A 24,041-nucleotide genomic window follows, 5' to 3' on the forward strand; every position below is an offset into this window, starting at 1 on the left:
CGAAGCCTGTCCCCGCCTGATCTCCCCGCAGAGTCAAGCCCCGGGTCGGCCGTGCTGAGCAACTCATCCAGCTGCAGCGAGGGCGGCCAGGCCCCCTTCAACCTGCAGGCGTAGCGCCACGCCGTCTCGGCACAGAAGACCAGCGCGCTCTGGGGACTGCCGCTGCGAGGGCTGGCGTGGCATGAGGAGGGCACGGTGCCCCCGGACATCCCAGGAAGGGGCACCTCACCGCCCAGACCCAGAGCTCCTGGCTGTGTGAGCTGCAGAGGACCCCTCCGGGGCAGAGGCTGGTTCCACGGAAGACCCCGGACCACAGGGCCTTCCTTGGAGACTCCAGAGCCCGCCGAGGAGGGACTGCTGGGAATAGCCCTGGCAGGCAGTGCCAGGCAGCGGTGTCTCACCCTGGCTCCACTGCGCTGTCTCTGCCTCCGGACAGTGCCTTCGGGGGCACGCAGACCAGGGAGCTGGTCCCGGAGAAGGGTGAGATCCTCTGACCAATGGCCTGAGGGGAGCAGGGCATGGGGACTCTGTATTTACAAGTTTTAGGATTTTTTTTTAAGCAGGGATCAATCCCATGGCCATTTTTTGTGGTACTTTGGCCTCAATTCTTTACCAGGAATCACTGTGTTTACACGAAATGACAATTTGATACTGTATTTGATAGAAAACTATTTTTTGTTACCGGGGTTTACATAGAAGCATGTTGTTTATACCACGGCATGACTCTGGGACCCTCCTGTGGGAAACAGATGGCACTCCCTGAGCTCCCTGCTCACAGGTGGATGAAAACATGCCCCTGGTGGCATCTCCACCACCAAAAGCGGTCAGAAGCCAAGGAGATTCCTTCACCTGCAGACACTTCATTTTCAAAAGAAAATTTAAACCATAATTTAAACAGTTAACCTTCTTTTCTACAAAAATAAAATGCAGGGACTTGATTTTTTTTAAAGAGCTCCACTGGATTAGGATATTTTTATTGCTTTTAAAGAAAATACGAAGATGCCGTTTTTGCAGGGTGTCGTGTGCACCAGCACTGCTGACCTGAGCTCAGAGAGCCCTGCCCCTGCCTCACTGCACCGCAGCCTCCTCGGAGGCCACACCTCCACTCCCCCCACGTGCCCCCTGCCACCCTCCAGGTCCACCTGCCACCCAATGACCATCTTGGGTAAGAAGTGTAAGTGGGGAGAGTTTATTTTATTTAAGTCACAGCAGAACTGGAAAAACCCCTTCTGTTTTACCCTTCTTGTGTTTCAGAAACATATTTTGTTCTTTTGAAGCCTTTTTGGTGTCTGGTCTGCAGATATTTTTGTATGTGTGCACCTCTGACCATGTGTGTACATATGCCTCGCCGGAAAGGGCACGTTCGCCGTCCCCATGCTGCTGGGTGCGCCGACTCACCGCCTCATGGTTGTGGCCCCAGCGCAGTGGAGGCGGGCATGGCTGCATTCCCCTCATGCTCCCCTCCTGGTGGTGGCCTGCAGCCATCACTGGCCAGACCTCCAGGGTGCAGAATTACATAGGGAGCGTGCAGAGACTCAGTAGCTTTTCCTCTGATGTATAAGTTACTTGGAACTTGCTGTGTCCTACGTCCCCGATGTGCTGTGAGGGCGCAGTGCCTCCATCTCATGGTGCAGCTGCGTGCCCTTGTGTGACCCTCTCCATAAAGGCACTTTACAGCTTCATGTTTCATCCACTGTCACTTTTTTTTTAACTGCTGATGTAAATGAAATTTTAAAAGCAGAGTTCTTTATTGTATGGATGAAGTCTGAATAAATATCAGCAACTCCTGCCGTCTGCCTGCCTTTGTCTAAGACACAGAACGTCTGTGCCGTCGGGGTCCCCAGGGCTGTGCTTGCACACGGCGAGTCGGTGTTGGGACGGAACAGAGCAGGGCAGTGAGCAGGGCCCGACATGAGGCTCTGGCACCAAACGGCCCCTTTGCTCCAGTGTGTCAGACAGTGAGGACGACAAGACAGCAGCAAGGCTGAGCGTGTCGGAAACGCGAAAGCAGCGGAGGAGGCGCAGAGGAGCCGTCACAGAGCACAGTGCCGCCAGCATGCTCCTGACCAGAAAAGGGAGCACAGAGAGGGTATTGCTGATCCGGCAGAGGAAGGGAAGGGTGCAGAAAGGGGAACGTGTGTGAACAGGAAACTAAATGTGATGAAGACAGCGCCCAGATGGGTCTGCCTCACAACAGACGGGAGTGACTGTGTTAAGCTGGCCTCCTGGATGAGCATGGCATCGGACGCAACAAGTAACCACTTAGAGACCATCGAGCAAAACTATACAAAGATCGAAGATTGAAAATAAAAGAAAAAAGACAGAACACACAAACACTAACCAAAAGAAATCTGGTGTAGCAGTGTCGATAGCATGAAGTGGAATTCAGGACGGTTAATAGAGACGCAGCTGCGTGGCAATCAGGAGCTCAGAAGCAGCTGACGATAAAGCTCAAAACGCAGCACAAGTTGGCGGTTGGGTGAGATGTTGACGGTCATGAAAAGTGATCCCCGTTTATCCCTAAACACAGATAAACCTGCATTATTTTCCAGCACACATGGAGCACAAGAAAAATATTTAGCAAACAGTGGGAAGACCATGGAAACTGGCAGTTTAAAGCGTGTTTCTAACTCACCGTTGGAAAGGCAGTGCCGTAGGGATGCAGGATTCTGCTCTCTAGAACTGGACGGACGCACAGAGCCACGGAAGAGGAACAGCCACGGCTCAGCTTGGCCTTGGCAGCTTAGTGGTGTCTGATTTTATACATGACAAAATAAGTGAGTTAACCGTTTAAGCCAAAAAGTAAGACCAGCCTAACCCAAAGAAACTATGTAAATGCTTCTCTCAATTACAATTGAGAAAAGAGAATAACAAAATCAAAAGCAAAACTCAGACTTTGTACCTGAAAAACCTAATAAAACTGATTTATAGAAAATCTGAGAAACTCCATATCAAATAAAAAGTTTTAAATATGAGAGAACTGTTATGAACACCTTTCTGCCAATGTATTTGAAAACAGAGTAGAATTTGTTAGAATTGGTCAAGAAGAAATAAAATACTTGGGTAAAGGAATAACAATTACAGAAATTGCATTGCAGTAAAAAAAAAAAATTACTCCAGATACCAGATTAGGTGATTTTATAAGCATACAAACATATTTATTAAAACTATTTAAAAGAATATAACAAGAGAAAGCAACTCAACAAAGTTACGAAGGAAGTTTAACCTTGGTAGCCAAACCTGACAAAGATAATGTAAGAAAAAAATCAGCGGGGCCACGTGGCTCACACCTATACTTCCAGCACTTTGGGAGGCCAAGGTGGGAGAATCGTCTGAGGCCCAGAGTTTGAGACCAGCCTGGGCCACATTGCAAGACCCCATCTGTACATGAAATTTAAGAATTAGCTGGGCATGGTGGCACACACCTGTAGTCCCAGCTACTTGGGAGGCTGAGACCTGGCAAGTGAGCCCAGGAGTCCAAGGCCGCAGCGAGCTGTGACTGCACCACTGCACTGCAGTCTGGACAACAGAGCAAGACTCTGCCCTCAAAAGCAACCAAACAAAAAGATAATGTAAGAAAAAATAAAATGAATGCAAAAATTCCAAATGAAATATAATCAAATAGGCCGGGCGCGGTGGCTCATGCCTGTAATCCCAGCACTTTGGGAGGCCGAGGCGGGTGGATCACGAGATCGAGACCATCCTGATCAACATGGTGAAACCCCGTCTCTACTAAAAATACAAAAAATTAGCTGGGCATGGTGGCGCGTGCCTGTAATCCCAGCTACTCAGGAGGCTGAGGCAGGAGAATTGCCTGAACCCAGGAGGCGGAGGTTGCAGTGAGCCGAGATCGCGCCATTGCACTCCAGCCTGGGTAACGAGAGCGAAACTCCGTCTCAAAAGGAAAAAAAAAAAGAAAATATAATCAAATAAAACCCGATTTTATGTTACAAATAAAGGTAATATGTTCTGAGCAAATAAATTCATCCCAGAAATGCAAGACATAGTATGTTAATGTGGCTATAATTTGCCATATCCACAAAGTGAAGGGGAAAACCACCAGCTTAACAAATGCAAAACAATAATTCAATTTTTAGTCAGCATTTATTTATCATGTTAACCAGTAGAAGAAAATTTCTTTAAATAAATGAAGTATATCTAACAAAATCTTTGCAGCAAAAATGTAAGGTACTGGAGTCCTTTAGAACCGTCCCCCCTGGCGGCAGAACTGAACAGGGACCCCAGCACTATCCAGCGCAGTTTAGCAGCCATACTAGTGATTATCACAACAAAGAGAAAGGAAAGAAGGCCTGGCGGCAGCTCACACCTGTTCTGCCAGCACTTTGGGAGGCCGACAGGCAGATCACCTGAGGTTGGGAGTTCGAGACCAGCCTGACCAACATGGAGAAACCCTGTCTCTACTAAAAATACAGTATTAGTCCGGTGTGGTGGTGCGCGCCTGTAAGCCCAGCCACTCAGGAGGCTGAGGCAGGAGAATCACTTGAACCCGGGAGGCGGAGGTTGCAGTGAGCCAAGATCATGCCATTGCACTCCAGCCCGGGCAGCAAGAGTGAAACTCCATCTCAGAAAAAGAAAAAGGAAACAAGTCATGCTAATTGAAAAATAACTTTTCATGTCTAGAAAACCCAGGTGAATTCATAAACTATTGAACTAAGACGTCCACAAGATCAACCCACAAAACGTTATTAATATTCCTAGCAATGACACCACCATTTTAACAGCAACCACACTTAAAATAAATGTAACATTTTTGGACAACATTATGAAACCTGATAGAAGGCCGTGAAAGCAGACCTAAATGGGAGATTTTTCTGCATGGAACAATTCCGTATCACTAAAATGTTAACTCTCCCCCAAATTAATCTGTGTATTTAATCGAAATCCCAACAGGATTCTTTGTGGAATTAGTAAATTGATTGTAACATACATAGAAGATAAAGGTCTAAGTCTAGCCATGGCGATTCGGGGAGCAGAGGCAGGAAGGGGAGGGCTCACCTACCAGGCGTCTGGACAGATCGTAAACCTGCCGTCAGTCGTGATGAGGGGAGCGAGGCTAAATTGGCCGAGCAGAATTCAGATTCCCATGTGTGCAAGTACCTGGCTCGTCCTGGGGCTGGTCAACCAGTGGCACGGCACGGCCTCCAGGAACCGGCATTATTGGGACAGCTGCCCTGCCATGTGGATGATGGCATAAAAGTAGACCCATCATCTCCCAAACTTAAGATCAAAACACTAAGATTATTATGAGAAAACAGAATTTTCTTATTGCCTACGGTAAGGATACATTTCTTACAAAGGACAAAACAGCTACACTTTAAGAGATGGACAGAAAGAAAAGAGGGACACATCTGAGCACACCCCTGGTGAATTTCTCGCCACACTCAGACCCTGGACAAGGGCGAAAAGCAGGACAAAGGCCCAGAGAAGACAAATTCTGCTCCAAATCATAACCATTCAGCCTTCCACACATTCTCTCGTCCTTAAACTGAAAGTTGTTCAGCCTCATACAGCACCAGTGTGACGCCGGCAGGCCCGAGGGCTCAGCTGCCTCCAGCTGTGGCCCCAAGAAGACAGCACCTGGGTGGGTCGAGGGAGCAAGCCCCCACTCTGATGGCTGACGGGGTGCCCGGGTCCAGCTCCCTTCTCTGCTCAGGCAGCAGAAGCCTGCTTAGCACAGGCTTTTCCTCACCAGCACAGACTCGTTGGAACTGGCCTGCAACACAGCTTGCCATGGCGGCTTCCCGGGCACAGGGCACACCGGCGTCGGTACACACAGCTCCTCTGTCCTCCCCATGCCCCACACCCTCCCTCAGAGGGAACGCTTGCTTCCAGTGGCACCAAATAGGATTTGGAACCAGCTGGTGTCCAAGCTGAAATCCGGTTAGCGTCTGCCTATTTCCCTGGTGTTAAGTACTATTCCTGGGACCTGCCCTGAGATTCCAATTTCTTATGGATGTGGAAAAGCCTGGAAATCCCATGTGTGTGGGAGTGTGGCGTGTGTATAGGGGTGCGTGTGTTTATGTGGTGTGACTTTAGGGTTTGAGTGTGGCATGTGTATGGTGTGAGTTGCGGTGTGGTGTGAGAGTGGCATATGTGTAGGGGTGTGTGTAGTGTGTGTGGGGTGTGGTGTATGGTGTGAGTTTGGGTTGTGTGAGTGTGGTGCTCTGGTACAAGTGTGAGCACAGAGATTCTCTGGTGGGGAGGGAGTCGGGGTCCCCCTCTGTCTCCCAGGCTGGAGCACAGTGACACATTCTCCCTCCCTCCAGCTGTAAGAAGAGCTGGACCTCAGAGAGTGCAGGCATGGTTTGGATCCCAAAGAAGTCATCAGCAATGCAACTGTTCAACAGAGGATACTCCCTGCTAGAGCGGTCGGCCAGGCCTCTAGGCAACTCAGGAGGCTTGGGAGACCGCCCACCCCTTGGGATGGGAAATCCCATGACCTGAGAACCTCAGTCCCTGGGCACCTGGGGTGGCCGGTCACCACAGCCTGTGGCTTGGGCCCAGGAGAGTGTGAAGAAATGACATGGACCACCACCAGCCAGGTACAGTGGCTCATGCCTGTAATCCAGCACTTTGGGAGGCCGAGGCAGGTGGATCACCTGAGGTCAGGAGTTCGAGACCAGCCTGGTCAACATGGTGAAACCCCCATCTCTACTAAAAAATATAAAAATTAGCCAGGCCCTGTGGTGCACACCAGTGATCCCAGCTACTCGGGAAGCTGAGTCACAGGAATTGCTTGAACCCAGGAGGTGGAGATTGCAGTGAGATGGCACCACTGCTCTCCAGCCTGGCAACAGAGCAAGACTCCATCTTAAAAAACAAAACAAAAAACAAAGAATGACATAAGACATGGACTGCTGGAGAATGGGGATGCTGCCCACAGTCAAAGTGAGCGGGGGCCCAGCTCAGAGCCAGAACAATCCTCTCCTCTTCCCGGCACTTCTCAGTGAGGCTCTGTGGCTCACCTGGGAAACCAGCCTCCCTTGTAGGCAACGGCCCAGCTGGCCTGGTCTCCTGGAGGCTCTCTTCAGACACCGACATCCACACCCAAGATGCACTCTGGAGATCTGACTTGCACTGTGGCCACAGGACAGCTTTTCATCGGCACTTTAAATGTTTCCCAACCTGCATTCCTATGTCCTAGGGGTTTGGAATTCTAGATCAGACTTGAAGTGTTAGTGCCACACGCACCTCTTAGCACTTGCACCCTGGCAGCAAACCACCAGCTTTGCAGCATAGCTGAGGCCGCCAGAGCTTGCTCCTGCTCTCCCAGCCTGAGCTCAGTGGCTGGTAGGAGGGGGTGTATGGCCACTGGCTGGCCAGGTGCCGCTCTGTCCTCCCCTCCCCCATCCCTCTATCACCCTTAGAGGCCGAGAACTTTGCCCGCCCGTCCCATGGGGAATGTCAACAGGCAGGGGCTGCGCTGCTGAGAGTCATCATGGCCTCCCAGGCCAACCAGCTCCTCTGCCTTCTGCTTGGGCTTCAGGGCTGTCTGGCTGCAGGTGCGTCCAGGAGGCTTTCCCCGTAAACTTGGTGGAAGGGCGGCAAGCAAATCCCAGGAGCAGGCCAGGGCTTCCCAAACCCACCCTTGCTCTGGACACCCCCACCTGCCATGAGGGTTTTCTGGGGGCTCCTGCTCCATTTCTTTCCTTCTGGAAACCGGCATCCAAGCGCATGCTGTGTGACAGTGGGAAGGCCCTTCTTGGTGGCTCAGGCTTTTTCAACGAACGTTAGGAGCGGTTGTTGCTTTCCTGGCCTCCATGAGACCCTGCCTGTGAGGTCTGACAAACACAAGTAGTCTGGGGCCGCTCAGTGTCCGGGAGGTACTCACAGGCTGCTCCCAGGCTGGGGAGGACCTCTGGGGGACAGTGCATGGGGGATGGCGCCTGTGATGTGGTGGATAGGGTGTGGGAAACGGCATATGGGGCTGGGGGATGGGGTGTGGGAAACTGTGTGGGGGATGGGGTGAGGGAAATGATGTGTGGGGGATGGGGTGAGGGAAACGGTGTGTGGGGGATGGGGTGTGGGGTGTGGGAAAAGGCATGTGGGGTGCCGGGAATGGGATGTGAGGGATGGAGGGTGTGGGGCATGGGGTGTGGGGAATGGGTGTGGGGATGGAGGGTGTGGAGCATGGAGTGTGGGGCATGGGAGGGGGACGTGGGGTGTGGGGGATGGAGCGTGGGGGGAATGGAGACTGGGGATGAAGGGTGTGGGGCATGGGAGGGGTGCAGTGTTGGGGATAGGGCATGGGAAAGGGTGTGTGGGTCTGAGGGACTGGACGTGGGGTGTGGGGGATGGAGCGTGGGGGGAATGGAGTGTGGGGATGAAGGGTGTGGGGCATGGATGGGAGGGGTGCAGTGTTGGGGATAGGGCATGGGAAAGGGTGTGTGAGTCTGAGGGACTGGACGTGGGGTGTGGGGGATGGAGCGTGGGGGGAATGGAGTGTGGGGATGAAAGGTGTGGGGCATGGGAGGGGTGCAGTGTTGGGGATAGGGCATGGGAAAGGGTGTGTGGGTCTGAGGGACTGGACGTGGGGTATGGGGGATGGTGTGGGGGGGGTGGAGCTTGAGAAACAGCACGTGGGGTGGGGGTTGAGGGGATGTCGAGTGGGGCATGGGCTGTGGGGGACAGAGTCTGGGATGTGAGGCTGCAGCCTAGCTCACAGCATGGACTTGTGACCCCAGCCACCTTCCTGCCCCAGGCGGGGTGGCTGAGGCCTCAGGAGGAGAACACAGAGGATGTGCTGTGGAAGCCTGGCCTCATAGAGGCGAGCAGGGCTGACCCTGGTTCTGTCCCGGGAGCTAGTAGGGGCCAACACCACCTCCTTCGCCTCCCATGGCAAAGAGCCAGCACACGGCGTGGCTACTGCGGTGCCCCTGAAAGAGGGCGTTCCCTGCTCCAGAGGGAGTGACCGCTCCAGCTCGGCCTTCCCTGGGCCTGGGGCTGCAGGCGATTTTCTCTTCTTTGTTCCATTCTGTCCCTTCTCAATAAGCATGTGTTCGTCAGGTTTGCCTCAGTTCTTGAGAGTTTTCCTTTTCTTTCATTTTTTTTGAGACTGTTGCCCAGGCTGGAGTGCAGTGGTGCGATATTGCCTCACTGCAACCTCCCAGGTTCAAGCGATTTTCCTGCCTCAACCTCCCAAGTAGCTGGGACCACAAATGCACACCACCATGCCTGGCTACGTTTTCTATTTTTAGTAGAGTCGGGTTTTCACCATGTTGGCCAGGATGGTCTTGATTTCTTGACCTCATGACCTGTCCTCCTCAGTCTCCCAAAGTGTGGAGGGATTTTCTGATGCAAATCTGCTTTCATCCCAGGGCAGTCACCGGCTCTGCCCACGCCAGCCTCCAGGGGTGTGGGTGTCCTGGGAGTACCCCAGGGGGTGTGGATGTCGCAGAAGTGTGGGTGTCCTGGGGTGTTGGTGTCCCAGGGGCGTGGGCGTCCCAGATATGTGGGTAGCTCGAGGCTGTGGGTGTCCCCAGGCTGTAGGGACATAGGCCTCCCCTCCGCACTCCTGCTGCCTGGGGCACCTCCTGTGAGGACTTAGTCCAGGACTTCCCACCTCCCGGAGCCTCGATTCTCTGGAGTCCCCGCCTGTGCACCCTCAGTCTCTCCTTCCCGACCAGATCGTTCTCTAGGGACGTCGACGTGTGAAGCTGCTTTCATAGGAAACAGGCGGTGGCGTTTCTCTCGGCCCCACGTGGCCCGGTGGCGCCCACCTTCCGTCCCTTCCTCCACGATCGGTAACTGACTTCTGCTCCGCGTTCCCGAGGCCGCTCCTGCAGAACTCGGGGCTCCTGCCCACCGGCGGCCTGCGAGCCGCTGAGGCCGGTCCTCCGAGCAAGGGCGGCCTGGTCGTCCCTCCGAACGCGCCCTCCGCTTTCCCCTCCGCCCCGCTCGCCTCCTCCCGGGCCTCCCTCTCCCGCACCGGCTGGGGCGGGTTCAGGCAGCGCAACTGCCCTGGGAGGGTCGCTCCTCACTCCGCCTCCGCGTGGCGTCCACAGCTCTCAGCACCACCGTCCCGCGCCCGACTCCGCGCTCCGCGAGGCGGTCCCCTCGGCTGCGGGGCGTCCTGAGGAACCGCCTGCGCCTCGCCCGGGGCCTCCCTGGCCCTCCCCAACCCCGTTTTCCCATAAGCAGGGCGGGGTCGCGGGTGCCTACGAGTAGCCTCAGGGTTACTGCGAGGCCGGGAGCTGCGCCGGGGCGCTGTGCCCTCAGGACCGGCCCGAGGAGGATCCGCGGGGTCCTGAGCTCCGGGGGTCGCCGGGGACCGAGGGGCACCGAGCGGGGGCGGGGAAGGCGCAGGAGCCCAGGACTGCCCGGAGCTAGCGAGGAAGCCAGGGCTCGGTGTGGGGGAGCCGGGCAGGGCCCGCGCCTGGGACCACACAGGGGCCTGGGGACCGCAGGCCTGGCCGCCGGGGACGCGGTGCGGGTGGAGACGAGGAATTTGGGTTGCCGCAGGCGGCGGTGCAGGGCCCCCGCGGCATTGGCGGCGGGTCACGTGGCCCCAGGGGGTGCCCAGCGCCCCCGGCCGCGCCGCCTTCTCGCCAGGCGTCAACCCCAGCATCTCATTTCCGCCGCGGCGCCCGCGGCCCCCTTTCGGCTCAGCTTCCGCGTGGGCCCCTGGGCGCGCCCTCGGGATCAGCTCCTGGAAGCCGGGAGGCCAGGCCGGGAAGGAGGAGGGAGTGGGGTGGCCGCCCGGGGAGCACCGCAGGGAGGACACCGGCCAGACCTACCGGCGGCGCAGGCCCCGAGTCCCCCGTCGCGCCGCTCCCCTCCCCCGGGACGGGAGCGAACCTGCGACCCCAGAGCTGCGCGGGGCGGGGCGGGGCGGGGGGGCGGGGCCGGGGGCGAGCGTCTCACGGGGCTCCCGTTCCTCAGTCTTCCTGACCCCGGAGGAAGCCCACGGCGTCCTGCGCAGGCCCCGGCGCGCCTACGGGTTCCTGGAGGAGCTCCGGGCCGGCTCGCTGGAGCGGGAGTGCAAGGAGGAGCAGTGCTCCTTCGAGGAGGCCCGGGAGATCTTCAGGGACACGGAGAGGACGGTGAGTTCCCCGCGCCGCGGGCCGTGGGCGCCGAGAACCAGGCCGCGTGGGGCCGCCCGGCGTCTCCCTCTGAGCGGGAACACGCGGCGGCGCCCACGGAGCGCCCCCTGCCGGTCACCTTCCGCCTGGGGCGACTCCTCTCTCCTCGGTGACGCTCCGCCACCCTCGCCCCGTTTCCAGGGACGCCCCCCGCCCCCCGCACACGCTGTCCCCACGCTGCCACACCGCGCATGACCGTCTTCACATCAGAAAATAGGACTTAAGAAGCGCACTTAGGATGTCCCCCAACCCCCTGAGGATCGGGGCGGCGCGCGGCTCACAGCAGGCACGCGGTAGAAGCTGGCCCGGGGGAGCGGCCCGCACCGTGATCAGCGGCACCACCCAGGGCACGTGTCCGGGAGAAGCAAAGTGTAGGGACCTGGGGCTTCCTCACAGGACATCTCACACTCACAGGTCACACTTCACACAGGTCACCTCACACTCAAAGGTCACACTTCACACAGGTCACCTCACTCAGATCACATCACACTCAGATCATATCACACTCACAGGACACACTTCACACAGGTCACCTCACACTCAGATCACCTCACACTGAGATCACATCACACTCACAGGTCACCTCACACTCAGATCACCTCACACTCACAGGACACACTTCACACAGGTCACCTCACACTCACAGATCACACTTCACACAGGTCACCTCACACTCAGATCACCTCACACTCACAGATCACCTCACACTCAGATCACATCACACAGGACACACTTCACACAGGTCACCTCACACTCAGATCACATCACACTCACAGGACACTTCACACAGGTCACCTCACACTCAGATCACCTCACACTCAGGTCACCTCACACTCAGGTCACACTTCACACAGGTCACCTCACACTCAGATCACCTCACACAAGTCACCTCACACTAACAGGTCACCTCACACTCAGGACACACTTCACACAGGTCACCTCACACTCAGATCACCTCACACAAGTCACCTCACACTCACAGGTCACCTCACACTCAGGACACACTTCACACAGGTCACCTCACACTCACAGATCACACTTCACACAGGTCACCTCACACTCAGATCACCTCACACTCACAGATCACCTCACACTCATCACATCACACTCACAGGACACACTTCACACTCACAGGACACCACACTCACAGGACATCTCACACTCAGGACACACTTCACACAGGTCACCTCACACTCAGATCACATCACACTCATCACATCACACAGGTCACATCACACAGGTCACACACTCAGATCACCTCATACTCAGATCACATCACACTCACAGGATACCTCACACTCACAGGACACACTTCACACAGGTCATGTCACACTCAGATCACATCACACAGGTCACCTCACACAGGTCACCTCCACTCACAGGTCACACCACACAGGTCACCTTACACTCAGATCACCTCACACTCAGATCACCTCACACTCACAGAACACACAGGTCACCTCACACTCACAGGACACTTCACAGGTCACCTCACACTCAGATCACCTCACACTCAGATCACATCACACTCACAGGTCACATCACTCAAAGGACACACTTCACACAGGTCACCTCACACTCAGATCACCTCACACTGAGATCACATCACACTCACAGGTCACCTCACACTCAGATCATCACACTTACAGGACACACTTCACACAGGTCACCTCACACTCACAGGACACCTCACATTCACAGGTCACCTCACATTCACAGGTCACCTCACACAGGACACCTCACACTCACAGGACAGACTTCACACAGGTCACCTCACACTCACAGGACACACTTCACACAGGTCACCTCACATTCAGATCACCTCACACTCAGATCACATCACACAGGACACACTTCACACAGGTCACCTCACACAGGACACCTCACACAGGACACACTTCACACAGGTCACCTCACACAGGACACACTTCACACAGGTCACCTCACACTCAGATCACCTCACACTCACAGGACACACTTCACACAGGTCACCTCACACTCACAGGACACACTTCACACAGGTCACCTCACACACTTAGATCACCTCACACTCACAGGACACTTTACACAGGTCACCTCACTCACAGGACACCTCACTCTCAGATCACCTCACACTCACAGGACACTTCACACAGGTCACCTCACACTCACAGGACACTTCACACAGATCACCTCACACTCACAGGACACCTCACACTCAGGTCACTTCACACTCAGGTCACCTCACAGGACACCTCACACAGGACACACTTCACACAGATCACATTACACTCAGATCACATCACACAGGTCACCTCCCTTCATAGATCGTATCACACAGATCATATCACACACTCACAGGTCACCTCACACTCGCAGGACACACTTCACACAGATCACCTCACACTCACAGAACACTTCACACAGGTCACCTCACACTCACAGGACACTTCACAGGTCACCTCACACTCAGATCACCTCACACTCAGATCACATCACACTCACAGGTCACATCACTCAAAGGACACACTTCACACAGGTCACCTCACACTCAGATCACCTCACACTGAGATCACATCACACTCACAGGTCACCTCACACTCAGATCATCACACTCACAGTACACACTTCACACAGGTCACCCCACCTCACACTCACAGGACACCTCACATTCACAGGTCACCTCACACTCAGGACACCTCACACTCACAGGACAGACTTCACACAGGTCACCTCACACTCACAGGACACACTTCACACAGGTCACCTCACATTCAGATCACCTCACACTCAGATCACATCACACAGGACACACTTCACACAGGTCACCTCACACAGGACACCTCACACTCAGGACACACTTCACACAGGTCACCTCACACTCAGATCACATCACACAGGACACTTCACACAGGTCACCTCACACAGGACACACTTCACACAGGTCACCTCACACTCAGATCACCTCACACTCACAGGACACACTTCACACAGGTCACCTCACACTCACAGGACACACTTCACACAGGTCACCTCACACACTTAGATCACCTCACACTCACAGGACACTTTACACAGGTCACCTCACACTCACAGGACACTCACTCTCAGATCACCTCACACTCACAGGACACTTCACACAGGTCACCTCACACTCACAGGACACTTCACACAGATCACCTCACACTCACAGGACACCTCACACTCAGGTCACTTCACACTCAGGTCACCTCACAGGACACCTCACACAGGACACACTTCACACAGATCACATTACACTCAGATCACATCACACAGGTCACCTCCCTTCATAGATCGTATCACACAGATCATATCACACACTCACAGGTCACCTCACACTCGCAGGACACACTTCACACAGATCACCTCACACTCACAGGTCACCTCACACTCACAGGTCACCTCACAGATCACCTCACACAGATATCACACTCAGATCACATCACACAGGTCACCTCCCCTCACAGATCATATCACACACTCACAGGTCACCTCACACTCACAGGACACACTTCACACAGATCACCTCACACTCAGATCACCTCACACTCACAGGTCACCTCACTCACAGATCACCTCACACAGATCATATTACTCACAGGTCACCTCACAATCACAGGACACCTCACACTCAGGTCACCTCACACTCACAGGACACCTCACACAGGACACACTTCACACAGATCACATCACACTCAGATCACATCACAGAGATCACCTCCCCCCACAGATCATATCACATAGATCATATCACACACTCACAGGTCACCTCACACTCGTAGGACACACTTCACACAGGTCACCTCACACTCAGATCACATCACACAGGTCACCTCACACAGATCACCTCACACTCACAGGTCACCTCACACTCACAGGACAGACTACACATTCACAGGTCACCTCACACTCAGACTACCTCACACTCACAGGTCACCTCACACTCACAGGACAGACTACACATTCACAGATCACCTCACACTCACAGATCACCTCACACTCACAGGTCACCTCTCACAGGACAGACTAAACATTCACAGATCACCTCATACTCACAGATCACCTCACACTCAGATCACCTCACACTCACAGGATACCTCACACTCAGATCTCACACTCACAGGACAGACTATACATTCACAGGTCACCTCACACAGGATACCTCACACTCACAGATCACCTCACACTCATAGACTGTCTGACATTCACTGTGTGAGATCTCTCACCTCACACTCATAGGATGTCTCACACAGGATGCCTCACAGTCACAGAGAACCACATCTCATAGGCACAAGTCACCTCACACAGGACATCTCATACTCACAGGAAGCCTGACACTCACAGGAGATCGAGCTGAGACACAGGCTAACATGGCCCTCTCCAGGCAAATGGAGGATGGTCATGCCTAGCGTTTTTCTACACCTAGTTTTCAAAGCAGTTCTCATCTGTTATATTCTCACAGCACCCTGTGAGTTTGAGTTCTGATGACCAACAGTTTCTTCAGCAACCACTTTTTTCTGCGGAGCGCTTTTGTAGTTTGTGGAATATTTTTCATCTGCTACTACACCTTCTCCCCGTGCAGCTGTGTGTGTGGCTGCCCTGTCAGAGGTGGAGCTGTGGTTCAGAGCCTGTGTCCCTCGCCCCAGGTCCACAGCTCGGCAACAGAAGAGTCAGGGCTGAACCCCAGCTGTTCTGACTTGGGAGCAGACAATGTGTGCTTACCCGTAGTTCCAGATGTCCTGGGGAGGGGCTGAGATGAGGAGAAACCTCCCTCGGCTCCAGAGGAAAGTCTGGCTTCCTGAGCCCACCCCGCCAGGCCCAGGTCTAAGCCCCCGCCCCTAGCTTGTGCTTTGTCCAGGGCTTGCTGGTGGTGCTCTGGTGAAGGTGTGGCTCACGTGCTTCCTCTCTTGCTCCCTCAGAAGCTCTTCTGGATTTCTTACAGTGGTGAGTAGATCGCCCACCGATGCTGCCTGCAGCCTTCTCCGCAGTGTCCTGACGCCAGCCCACTCCACAGATGGGGACCAGTGTGCCTCAAGTCCATGCCAGAATGGGGGTTCCTGTGAGGACCAGTTCCAGTCCTATATCTGCTTCTGCCTCCTTGGCTTCGAAGGCCGGAACTGTGAGACAAGTGAGGTCCCACTTTGGGTCCCATAATTGCAGAGGGCCCTGGGGAGCTGGTGGAGGTGGCCTAGCCCAGCGGGCTACAGGGTGCACCATGGTGGGGTGTGTGGACCGGGCATTCTGGGGTCAGCCCCAGTTGGAAGTTGGTGTGGGTGACCTTGAAGTTCCTTCCAGTCAGGTCTTTGATCCAGGGACCCAGGGTTCTAAGTCTCAGACTCAGCGGCCCCTTGGGCTCCCGGCCCCGGGAAATTCTCAGCCCTTGAGAGGGCCCAGCTGAGAGTCCCAGTGTCCCTGTCCCACTTCCACATCCCACCAGGCCAAACACTTCCCATTACAAAGGTTTGAAGGTTTTCCCTTCTGAACATTAAATTATTGCCAAGTGGGGGCCCCCAACCTCCCTTGGGTTCAGTCATTCATCGGAAGGACTCAGAACCCACTGAAGTGGATACACTCACCGTTACTGTGTATTACTGCAAAGGATGCAGCCCTAAGTCTGCAGAGGGCCCAGGCACAAGCTTCCTATTGTCCTCTCCCTGTGGGGTCATGTGGACAGTTCTTAATTCTCCCAGAGCGACTTGTGACGAGATGTGGGAAATACGGCCAACTTGGGAAGTGCCACGAGCCCTGGTGTCTAGAGATTTTATCAGGGCTCAGTCACAAAGACCCAGCTGACCCCCCCATGTGGCTGACCTAAGTTCCAGTCCCTCCAGAGGCCAAGCTGTTAGTGTGGCCCTAGGCCCCGCCATGTGTCACATTGTCAGCTAGACTGTCCAGCATGGCCTACGGCCTGGGTAAACAACAACATTCCCTCAGGCAGGACCTCCCAAGGGCTTAGCGGTCACTTCCCAGGAGCCAAGGCAAAGGCTGCCCTCTCTCCCTGACCATCCAAGTCCACATTCTTACACTGAATGAGCTCTCTCCGGCAGCAGCCACTTTCTAATTTAAGCAGAGGAGAGCCCAGCAGAGTAGGGGAGACTGAGGAGAAAGGCTTCCTGCTGGTCATCTGGGCCCAGGACATCTCAGAGCTCTGCTCAGCCCTGGTGCCCAGCAGCCCCGGTGCCCAGCAGCTCTGGTGTGCATCCCGCAGGGCAGCCTTCCCCCCAGAGTCCTGGGCTTACTCAGGACCACTCCCCTTGCCCACATCAAGCAAAGTCGGGCTGCCGGTTCTGTGTCTTCTGTCTGAGCCCATGGCCAGTGCTGGGGCTGACTGTCCCCAGGCTGGCTCATGGAGGCACAAGGACAGCATGGAGAACTGTCTCAGCTCTCTGGTCCTCCTGCCAGTTGGATCCCTGACTGGAAGTCCCTTGGACACTTGTATTGTCCCCATGGGACTTTCACTTTCCTCCAGGCTTCCCTCAGCTCCCCATCAGCTGCTTAGAAGAGCGGTCGCCCTGGAGGCCACTGCCCACCAGCCAGGCATCCCCCCAAATGCAACTGCAGCCAGCGCTGTCCCCAGCTGGCAAGGCTGTTCAGACATGTGACTCCTGATCCAGGCCTGGTCCTTTGGATCAATCCATGGAGCAGTTGGTGCCAAGCTCAGTCTCTGTCGCCCACGGCTGAGTGCTACCTTCCAGGCAGCTGCTGACCCAGGGCACGGCTACCCCCGGGGCTGGCTCTCACTGACTCCAAGGGGCCATTCTCGAGCTGTCCCCTACCTGTCCTCAGACAAGGATGACCAGCTGATCTGCATAAATGAGAACGGCGGCTGCGAGCAGTACTGCAGCGACCACGCGGGCACCAAGCGCTCCTGTCGGTGCCACGAGGGATACTCACTGCTGGCAGATGGGGTGTCCTGCATGCCCACAGGTGACCAGGCCCCAGGGGCTGCTTGTGGTTTCATGTACCAGATGACCCCCAGTCCCAGATGACACCAGTCTTTGTCCCACCACGGATTATCTTACTGGACAAAAGATGGGTAGGGGTGGCTTTGCATCTACTGAGCACCCACTATGCGCTGACCAATTGTGAGGCGGGATCTGGGCACCAAGGTGGCACAGGCCAGAGCCATAGTGCCTGGGATGGGCACCCTGGGGCAGTCCCTGAATGGCCTCAGGCCCCCCTGCCCATTCTAGACAGGCCAGGGGAGACAAGCGAGGCATTGTCTCACATCCCACCCCGACTTGTGGGACCTCCACCAGGGTTCGTGAATCTGCTTGGACACAGCCAGTGTCTACTGACTGCTGCCCCACTCTGCATTCCTAACCCGGTAAAGGCTCCTGGGAAAATGGGACATTTCTCCAAACCAGCCTGGAGCTAATGGGCTGCACTTCCAAAGACAGGGACATCCCACGCATGCTGTGTCTCAGGCAGGGATACCCCACCCCCACTCTGCCTCAGGCAGGGTCACCCCATTCCCGCTCTGTCTCAGGCAGGGACACCCCATTCCCTCTGTCTCTGGCAGGGTCACCCCACACCCGCTCGGTCTCAGGCAGGGACACCCCACTCCCGCTGTCTCAGGCAGGGCCACCCCACACCCGCTCTGTCTCAGGCAGGGACACCCCACTCCCGCTCTGTCTCAGGCAGGGACACCCCACTCCCACTCTGTCTCCGGCAGGACACCCCACTCCCACTCTGTCTCAGGCAGGGACACCCCACTCCCGCTGTCTCAGGCAGGGACACCCCACTCCCGCTGTCTCAGGCAGGGACACCCCACTCCCGCTCTGTCTCAGGCAGGGTCACCCCACGCCCACTCCGTCTCCAGCAGGGCCCCCTCATGTCCGCTGTGTCTCTCAGAGGCAGATGTGCCCACCCCAGCCATACAGCCTAGAACTCAGCCTGCCACCTCCTCGGATTTTCTTTCTGGCCCAAGGCCTTAATTGGAGCAGATCGAAAACTCAGCGTGGGATCAGAACAACACAATTGTTTGTGCTGTTGATTCATCTTTAGGCAGAATTTCATTAACCTTTTAGTAAAGTCAAGCAACACATCGTCCCCCTGAACAGTGAGCAGAGGGTGGTTTCAAGATGTAGGGCCCTCCGTTTCCTCCAGAGCCAGCCCTGACCATTGTCTGCTCAGCCAGCTGCTTCTGCCAGGGCCTCTCATGGGCCAGCCCCACCAGCCAGGCCCAGCCAAGGCCCTGCCCTCCCCTACCCCTGGGACCTGGCAGCTCCTGCGAGGGGGCCTCCCGAAACCTCGGCCTCAAGCCTCTCAGAGCAAGGATGCTTCTGAGCCTGAACTTGGGGCACACTCCTCACAGATCTCTGCATCTTCCTGACTTTTGTTTTACACAGTTGAATATCCATGCGGAAAAATACCTATTCTAGAAAAAAGAAATGCCAGCATCCCCCAAGGCCGAATTGTGGGGGGCAGGGTGTGCCCCAAAGGGGAGTGTCCATGGCAGGTAAGACTTCCCTGGCCTCAGGATTCTGAGCCCTGAGGGGCTTGGAGACTTTTGAATGTGAGCTGGACAACAGCTCTGGAAGGGAAACAGGCAGGTCAGCCCAGGCCCACCAGGCTCCACGTCAGCCCACCCAGCACCTCCAGCTCGCTGCACCCCGCGAAGGAGAGAAGAAAGCGACACTCACTGAGGGTCTACCCTGTGCAAAGAGCCCAGCGAGGCTCCCCACCCGAGCTGTCATGTCATCCTCCCTGTCACTCTTTAGAATCCTTGCCTGAGCTTTGCAAAGTCAGGAGCACTGGATCAAAACTATGTGAAGATCCTGTGAGGTGAATAGTGAAATCCCACAGCGACATCTGTGTTGTTAGGCTGTACCCAAGAGCATGCGTCAGCTAGAGAGGGGCTCGGCCCCCTAGAGCTACTGTACCCAAGAGCATGCATAAGCTAGAGAGGGGCTCGGCCCCCCAGAGCTACTGTACCCAAGAGCATGTGTCAGCTAGAGAGGGGCTCAGCCCCCCAGAGCCACTGTACCCAAGAGCATGCGTCATAGAGAGGGGCTTGGGTTAGCCAGAGAGGGGCTCAGCCCACCAGAGCCGGGTCTGAGCAGCTCTGCCCGGGAGGGGTCTGCAAAGACCCGAGGATTGCAGAACCAAATTGTGCGACGCCAGAGGTCCCTTGTGGTGCCCAGGAGGGTGAGTCATCAGGGAAACTGACAGCAGTGTGACTTCCACGCCTGCTGTGCCCCGCACAGGTGCTGCTGGTGCAGAATGGAGCTATGTTTTGTGGGGGGACCCTGATCGACACCAGCTGGGTGGTCTCCGCGGCTCATTGTTTTGACAAAATCAAGAACTGGAGGAACATAAGCGCGGTGCTGGGTAGGTGCTGCCCTCTCTCCCTGACGGCAGCTCTCAGTCCCAGGGGCCACTGCTCTGGGCTTCACGCTGTCACTTCCACAGACAGACAGATGTCTCCAAAAGCTGGGCATGCCTGCTCTGGCCACCATCCTCAGCCACTTTCCCATGCCCAAATAAAATGGTAAAAGACTGGGGGCTCTGCCCATCATGCCTCGCTTGCCCAAGAGCCCAGAGGAGGGTGCAACGCCCACAGCCTTGTGGGCCCACCAGGTGGCTGGATTTATGGGCAAGATGATCACTCCCAGGAGGGCCACCAGGCCGAGAACTGAAGAATCGGGGTACACCCTGTCCCCCCAGCTGCCAGGCCCCAGTACCGCTTCCCTACCCCAACACCCAGGCCGCAGTTTCACCCCAGTTCACATGTTCCCCACGAGCCACAGGCTGCCACTGGGGCGGGTCTGCCAGGTCCCCTTGGGGTGCGATGCAGGCCCCCTGGCCCCAAAAGGAGACTGCAGCCCCTGCAGATGTGAAAATGGCCACAGCCTGTCCCCATGCACCAGGGTGGGGCTGCAGGCGGTGGCATAGCCCTGAGTGGGGTTCCTTCCTTCCAGGTGAGCACGACCTCAGCGAGCACGATGGGGACGAGCAGAGCCAGCGGGTGGTGCAGGTCATTATCCCCAGCACGTATGTCCGGGGCACCACCAATCACGACATCGCACTGCTCCGCCTGCACCAGCCTGTGGTCCTCACTGACCACGTGGTGCCCCTCTGCCTGCCTGAGCAGACATTCTCTGAGATGACGCTGGCCTATGTGCGCTTCTCGTTGGTCAGCGGCTGGGGTCAGCTGCTGGACCGTGGCGCCAAGGCCCTGGAGCTCATGGCCATCAACGTGCCCCGGCTGATGACCCAGGACTGCCTGGAGCAGTCGGAGAAGACGAGAGGCTACCCAAATGTCACGGAGTACATGTTCTGCGCCGGCTACCGGGATGGCAGCAAGGACTCCTGCAAGGGGGACAGTGGAGGTCCACACGCCACCCGCTACCGGGGCACGTGGTACCTGACAGGCATCGTCAGCTGGGGCCAGGGCTGTGCAGCCGTGGGCCATTTTGGGGTGTACACCAGGGTCTCCCAGTACACCGAGTGGCTGCACAAGCTCCTGCACTCAGAGCCACATCCAGGCATCCTCCGGCGAGCCCCATTTCCCTAGCCCAGCAGCCCTGCCCCATGGAGAGAAAGCTGGGGCCATGTAGAGCTGTCCTGGGACCAAACCCCATCGATTCTTCTGCAGTTCATGGAGTAGAGGAGGGCATGGGAGGGGTGGAGGGGTGGGGAGGGAGACAGACAGAAAGAGACTGAGGGAGACATTCTGAGGACATGGAGAGACTCGAAGAGACTAATAAAGACAGAGGGCATAGAAAGATGAGAGGCAGAGGCAGACAGGCGCTAGATGGAGAGCAGGACAGTGCTGCAGCTGTCCTGGACGCAGACAGCCCACCCAAGCCTCCTTGTCTCCCTTCAGCCAAGTCCACCTGCATGTGATCTGCTGGCCTCAGGCTACTACTGGGCCTTCACAGCTGGAGACAGTAGAGGTGTGTACACACACAGATACCTACGCACACACACAAATGTACACAGATACATGTGCACAGGGATGCACACATACATATGCACACATGTACACACATACATGCGAATGCACACGCACCAGTGCACACAGAGATGTGCACACACACCAATGCTGACTCCATGTGTGCTGTCCCCCTCTCACTTTTCTCATTCTTATGCAAACATTTCATCTTCATTTCAGACAATTCAGAAGCATCAGCATGCATGCTGTAAATGACCCAAACTTCCCCCAACTGTATTTCACCCTAAGCTGGGTGCCGCACTGCACAGGCTGTTCCCCACCTGCTTCCCAACTTCGCAATAAATAGCTGCATCTCCTCTGTTTGCCTTTGGGGCCTCCCACCCCCTGGGTTGCCCATGATTCATTTTTGGGGCTCATCCTCTAAGCTGCTCTTTTCTTCACAGTTTTCAGCATCACCGAAATGACCGTTCCCATGGGAGCTGTTTAAAAAACAAAGGTCTTGGATAGATGTTTGAAGCTGTAGCTGGCAGGCCCCTGTGCACCTGGATGTTCTGTCCCTGCAGCCCTTGTCAATGACATTTCTCAGTGGCCCCGGGAACCCCTGCTCGAAATCAGGAACACTTCGCTAAATGTGCGCTCCCAGGCTCTGGCTGCAGGGGGAGGACCTGGCAGGCTGCACTCTCACCAAGTCCCCAGGGTTGGTGGGGAAGAATGAGAAGCATGTGAAGAAAATCGGGAGGCGACAGACACTGCCCCCACTCCAACTCCAGCCAGCATGGCTTGTAAAGCAGACTCGACGTCGCCCTGCAGGGCCCTCCTGGGCACCAGCGGGGCTCACAGCGGCAAGGCAGGTGCAACCCACCTCGGGGGCTCTCAGGGAACATCTGCTTTGGAGCAGACAGGGCCTGTGAACTACGGCCCAGGACTGCTTCCAAGACACCCTGCTCTTGTAAATAAAGCTTTCTGGGAACACACCCATATTAGTGTCTATTGAGTGCATGACAGAGGCCGTCCAGCCACACAGACCCAATGACCGCAAAGCCCAGGGTGATTCGAGTCAGGACCACTGCCGAAGACGCTTGCTGACGCTGGCCAGACCCCGGTTCCTCACGCCCCACACATGGAGCTCAGACTTTACGGGAGCCAACAGCAGGGCCTTACCCAGGTAAGAGCTGGCTCTGCTTTCTCTTTTGTCCAAGTGACTATGCCTCAGTTTCCTCGTCTGTAAAACAGGAGCCCTCTGTGATGCTTGTGGTGGGATGAGATCAGTGCGGGTGGAACGAGGTCCTGGAAAAGCCCATGCCATCATCATTGTCAGCAAAGCCACTTTGGAAATAGACGCGTCAGTGAATTCATAGAAAATTCTGCAACCAGAATGCTCCGGGCTCCTGAGGCCCTAAGCCCAGCCCAAGGCTCTGGAAGCTGCGCTGGCTTCTTGGGAGAGAAAGTTGGCAGGACTCCTCTTCCTAGGAAGAAGCGGAGCGGGGAGATGAGAGGACAGGCCAGGACCCCACCCAGACCCACAAGAATCAACAGGGAAGTCATGCAGGGTCCTGGCGGAGCACCAGCCTCCCTTCCTGCCAATGGGAAATACAGGCAGTCACCTCACAGTGCTGTTGGAGGAGGAGTCCCCAGAGGCCTTGCTGAGGGCCTGGGCACCCCCAAAGGCTACATGTTTCATATGGGACGTGCCCCCTGCCGTGGCTGAGCTCCAGCTTTCTGTGAGCGGTGAGATAGAATACAGGGAGGCCACCGGGACAGGGCAGAGGAGGCGGCAGGCTCATGCCCCCAAAGCCAGCATTGCCACCCAGCACTAATCACAAAGACTGCGTGTCTGCATGGGCACTCTGCTGGTAGTACACATACTGCATTGGTCTCTCCTTACACGCATGCCTAGAGGTGATGCCAGAGCGTGGACACCAGGAGAGGCAGGAGCCAGACACCTGACGCCACCAGGAAGGCCCCTCTCAGAGGACTGGTGCCCCCCCATGGGAGGCCAGCCCAGTGTTGGCATCCACCATCATCAGTTTGTGCAGTCG

General features: G+C 55.9%; 2 protein-coding genes and 1 long non-coding RNA gene across 45 annotated transcripts in view; 2 read left to right on the forward strand and 1 right to left on the reverse strand.

Moving 5' to 3' along the window:
* The window catches only part of MCF2L (MCF.2 cell line derived transforming sequence like), a 219,336-nt gene extending 217,546 nt beyond the window's left edge, over nt 1–1,790 (forward strand). For all 40 annotated transcript variants that reach the window (XM_078333543.1, XM_078333672.1, XM_078333836.1 and 37 more), the window contains one exon: nt 32–1,790. In XM_078333543.1, the coding sequence (XP_078189669.1) occupies nt 32–114 (83 nt within the window). In that variant the 3' untranslated portion in view covers nt 115–1,790. The remainder of the gene's footprint in view (nt 1–31) is intronic.
* On the reverse strand, nt 1,178–11,146 carry LOC103795678 (uncharacterized). Of its 2 annotated transcripts, none has more exons than XR_013521647.1 (6): nt 10,758–11,146; nt 6,987–7,161; nt 5,021–5,192; nt 2,636–2,753; nt 2,342–2,520; nt 1,178–2,062 (listed from the first exon to the last, which is right to left on the reverse strand). It is a non-coding gene; the product is annotated as an uncharacterized LOC103795678 (long non-coding RNA). The 2 variants fall into 2 exon arrangements; XR_013521655.1 differs by lacking the exon at nt 10,758–11,146 and adding an exon at nt 7,629–8,051.
* On the forward strand, nt 7,411–22,976 carry F7 (coagulation factor VII). Of its 3 annotated transcripts, XM_035294646.3 has the most exons (8): nt 7,411–7,523; nt 10,903–11,063; nt 16,022–16,046; nt 16,117–16,230; nt 17,889–18,029; nt 19,454–19,563; nt 20,312–20,435; nt 21,026–22,976. In XM_035294646.3, the coding sequence occupies exons 1-8, from the start codon at nt 7,460–7,462 to the stop codon at nt 21,619–21,621; spliced, it is 1,335 nt and encodes a 444-aa protein (XP_035150537.3). In that variant the 5' UTR covers nt 7,411–7,459; the 3' UTR covers nt 21,622–22,976. The 3 variants fall into 3 exon arrangements, with proteins under 3 accessions (XP_035150537.3, XP_035150536.1, XP_035150540.3); XM_035294645.3 differs by having other exon boundaries at nt 16,045–16,230; XM_035294649.3 differs by lacking the exons at nt 10,903–11,063; nt 16,022–16,046 and having other exon boundaries at nt 7,445–7,523.
* Nucleotides 22,977–24,041: the final 1,065 nt, after the last annotated feature.

This window comes from Callithrix jacchus, chromosome 1 (genome assembly GCF_049354715.1).
Source record: "Callithrix jacchus isolate 240 chromosome 1, calJac240_pri, whole genome shotgun sequence".
Taxonomy (NCBI): Eukaryota; Metazoa; Chordata; class Mammalia; order Primates; family Cebidae; genus Callithrix; species Callithrix jacchus.